Source organism: Brienomyrus brachyistius, chromosome 20 (assembly GCF_023856365.1).
Source record: "Brienomyrus brachyistius isolate T26 chromosome 20, BBRACH_0.4, whole genome shotgun sequence".
Taxonomy (NCBI): domain Eukaryota; kingdom Metazoa; phylum Chordata; class Actinopteri; order Osteoglossiformes; family Mormyridae; genus Brienomyrus; species Brienomyrus brachyistius.
The window spans coordinates 4746191-4749996 of NC_064552.1; the positions used below are offsets into that span (position 1 = coordinate 4746191).

At 41.7% G+C, this 3806-nt stretch overlaps 1 protein-coding gene across 1 annotated transcript in view; it reads left to right on the top strand.

The window, feature by feature from the left end:
• The window catches only part of shoc2 (SHOC2 leucine rich repeat scaffold protein), a 13786-nt gene extending 11777 nt beyond the window's left edge, over window positions 1-2009 (top strand). The window contains 3 exon segments of the mRNA XM_048986619.1: window positions 487-624; window positions 779-896; window positions 1126-2009. Of these exon segments, the coding sequence (XP_048842576.1) occupies window positions 487-624; window positions 779-896; window positions 1126-1334 (465 nt within the window). The 3' untranslated portion in view covers window positions 1335-2009.
• Window positions 2010-3806: the final 1797 nt, after the last annotated feature.

Sequence of the window (3806 nt, forward strand, 5' to 3'; positions counted from 1 at the left end):
CTCTGGCTCTAATTGTGCTGCAGTTGATTTCAGTCTTCCTAGTGAACGCGAGAGCCCAGTAGCTTTGGGCGGACGTGGAGGTGCGGCTCCTCAGATTTCAGCCTGCTTTTACTGTAAATAAAGATCAACAGATCAATACCGATATGTCTGCTAGCTAAAGCTGTTCCTACAAGCGATGAAGCTAATGGCCGCAGAGCAACAAAACGATAGGAGTGGTCTGACTTTGAAGTGATTACAGCATCTCACTGAGGTGCGGCCCTCTTGAGTCGTGATGCACTGCTTGGCAGGATCGCACGCCAAAGAGTGTGCGGCAGGCCAAGGCAGTTCATGCTTGTCATTATTACTGTCATGTCTGTCAGACAGTTCTAGAAAGATTTGTAGTGAGCAGATTTACTACTAGGTTCGGGCATAGTGTCATCAGCAAAACTGGTGATTTTTCCGTGATATTTTATATCGCATTAAAGCGTGTGTTTTTTTTCCACACAGGTCCTGATTTTGTCAAATAATCTTCTTAAGAAGCTGCCCCATGGCATCGGTAACCTACGAAAACTGCGGGAGCTGGACTTGGAAGAGAACAAGTTAGAAACCCTCCCCAACGAAATTGCCTACCTTAAAGATTTACAGGTATTCACATTAACAGACACAAAGACGAAAAATTGCTGACCCGGCTGGGGATCTCGCTGAAAGGCCACGTTTCTTCTCACAGTAATGCTACATTTACATCTTTAGTTGGGTTCGGTTTGTTGTTGATGCAAGGTGACACTTTGGTTTCCTCCAGAAACTCGTCCTGACAAATAATCAGCTGAACACCTTGCCGAGGGGAATTGGCCACCTCACCAACTTAACTCACCTTGGCCTGGGTGAAAACCTCCTGCAACATCTTCCTGAGGAGATTGGTAAGGAAGCTGAGTCCAGAACCTCTGCTTCATGCCTCTATTGATACGTCAACACATAAGTTTGACTTTCAGTTTGGGGCGATAGTTAGTCACCATTCTCATGGTTATACCAGGTTTTATCAAGTTCAGCCTGCAGAGAACAGTCGGGGCGTGAAAGTTGAACATAGTGCATTATGGGTACTGGAAGAAAGGTGGTGGTAACCGTGACCTTCCTGGCTGTCTCCCACAGGTACACTGGAGAACCTAGAGGAGCTGTATCTGAATGACAACCCCAACCTCCACAGCCTGCCCTTTGAGTTGGCCCTGTGCAGCAAGCTGTCGATCATGAGCATCGAGAACTGTCCCCTGAGCCACCTGCCGCCGCAGATAGTCGCTGGGGGCCCCTCCTTCATCATCCAGTTCCTGAAGATGCAAGGGCCGTACCGTGCCATGGTCTGAACGTCCAATCCTGTGTCATACACTGTAAAGAAAGAAAAAAAAAAACAAAACCACACAGAAAAAAAAACGATAAAGAAAACTAATGAAATGCATTATTGTTGTTAAAAGTATCTATCAGAGATAAAAAAAAAGGCAATTTTATTAAGACTGCATTATATGTTTCTGCTCATAGAGGAATCATAGCCATTTAGACCCCAGACCCCTCCAATCATGTGAAAAGAAAATTTGTCTAAATCTCCTTTGCCAAAATTGATAGGTGTATATTAAATAACCACGCGCTGACCTGGCAGTCTTTTAATATATAATCGGCATTGCCAACAGTTACCGTAATTAAAGATGGTTTTTAGAACAAGAATACAGTCATATGCAAAAAAAAATAATAAAGTTAAAACCGTCATTCTGCTGCTGCTGCTGCCTCCATAACCTTTGGGTTGTTTTTTTTATCCCCTTCCTGATGTTTGTGTGTTAATTTTACATTTTTTAAAACGTTTCTGAGTTACTTTGCCTCTCATTGACTAGGGATTACTCTCTGTTATACTGTGCATTGGATCGAGTCTCAGCTCTTGGCATTAGAGGCTTTTAACGACGTGATTTCAGTGCCTCGCCCAGGAGAGAGAACCTACTGGTTGTTGACCAGTGAACGGTTCAGACGTTTATTAAAAGGTCTGTTATTTCCCTGCTGTTGTACTTCTGTCATGCATATTTCTTTCTTTTTTTTGGCTAAATAATTTTGCGGAGTTTATACAACAGAAATGGACTCTATTAAAACGTAATATATTAATAAATAAGAATGCAAATTTTACAAAGGCATGATTTGTCGCCAAAAAACAATCTGCAAAAACGAAACCAAGCGTAAACTGGTAAACTGGTAGGTCGCAATCAAGTTTAATCTGGTCAGTTTTCCTGTTCAATCAGATGGTTACCTATTTACTTAATGGCAGTTTTTTTCTGGTTGATTGCATTGAGGTCTGCAACGGTAAATTCTAGAGTGTTTTTGTGGCGGGGGGGATGGTGGTGGTAATATTTTGATAATAGGAGGAGGGGGAAAAAAAACCGCAGTCATTTCTACATGCGTGTTGACCTGCGTGCAATTCAGTTTTCACGATGTTTACGTTTCGCTATATCTTCAGTGTTGGGCTTCTGTTACTGTCAGTCATTATGATGAAAACATTGGATAAACATACCAGGTCATCGTGATGGTGACGCGTTTTATTTTTATTATGTTTAAAATACGTTATGCCAAAAACCTGCTTTTGATGTTTTTGACAGTCCTGGGGGCTCCGGCGTCCCTACAGAGGGAGTGTAAAATACGTTTTGATTGTGTTCATTGAGATTTATAGCTTAACAGTGTAATATCTATCAACAGATTTGAAATTTTAGGTGTGTATTATTTTATTTTATTTTTTTTTATAAACCCAACACTGTCCCACAATGCTGCTGATTTTTATGCACTTTTTAATTGTAACGGCATCTTCTTTGAAGCTTCTCTTGAGAGAATATTTCTTTTACCAGTTATACTTTAGTAGCGTTAGTTCCTCCATTGTATTTTTGAGCAACTTAAAATTTCATTAAAAAAAATTCTCTGCAGAGCGTAATTTAAATATTTAGGCTGTGAGCTTATCAAACCTTCCTCAAACATACACTTAAACTAAGTTCTGTAAATGACATTGGTAATATACATCCAAATGAACAGGAGTACCCATATTTTACTGCAAGTACCACAGTCAAAGATTGTTGTAGTAATGCCATTCAGACCCCATGATGGAGCCAAATTTAAATCGATGATTATTTTTTCTCCAACTGATAGATTTGTCTACAGTTAGTATTACACCAGGTGACCGACGCAAACTTAGGGGGATTAGTACATCTTGAGGTGTGTTCTGTCTCAGGATTATCAATCATTTTTTAAAATCTGAATTTTTTTAGTCTAATTTTTGGCAGTGGCTAACATTTTGGGTGCCACCTGACAGTGGGCAGGCTTTTGGCGGGACAAAGGTGCGAGAGTGCCCCCCTCTGGTGAGGGAGGGGGTAGCAAGGGTGATTGGGGGTGGGGGGGGGGGGGGTGGCAAGATGGATTGCTGCTCTATTCTACCAGCAGAAGTTGTTGCTGCTTCACAAACTCTTGAAATATTGCTGTAAGAGGTGGGAAAACAGATGGAGAGGGAGAGAGACTCGCCCTGTAACGATCCACAGAGAAATGGAGTCTCCATTTCCGTGGTGCTCACAGATCAAACCGTTTCCACCTACAGGACAAACAAGGCGTGCACTTCGGCCTAACAGTTACCGTCAGAATTAAAATGGTTTTTAAAAAGGGCTTTCTCTGTTCATGCTTAACAATACACAGAAAATAAGTGGAGTGGTGCATTCCTGGTTTAAAATAAATGCTTTGAGGCTGGGGTTTGGCGTCACTTGTTAATGGGGGAAAATAATGTGAGAGACCTTCTGTGGAGCATCTGCTCTGGCAAAAACCCC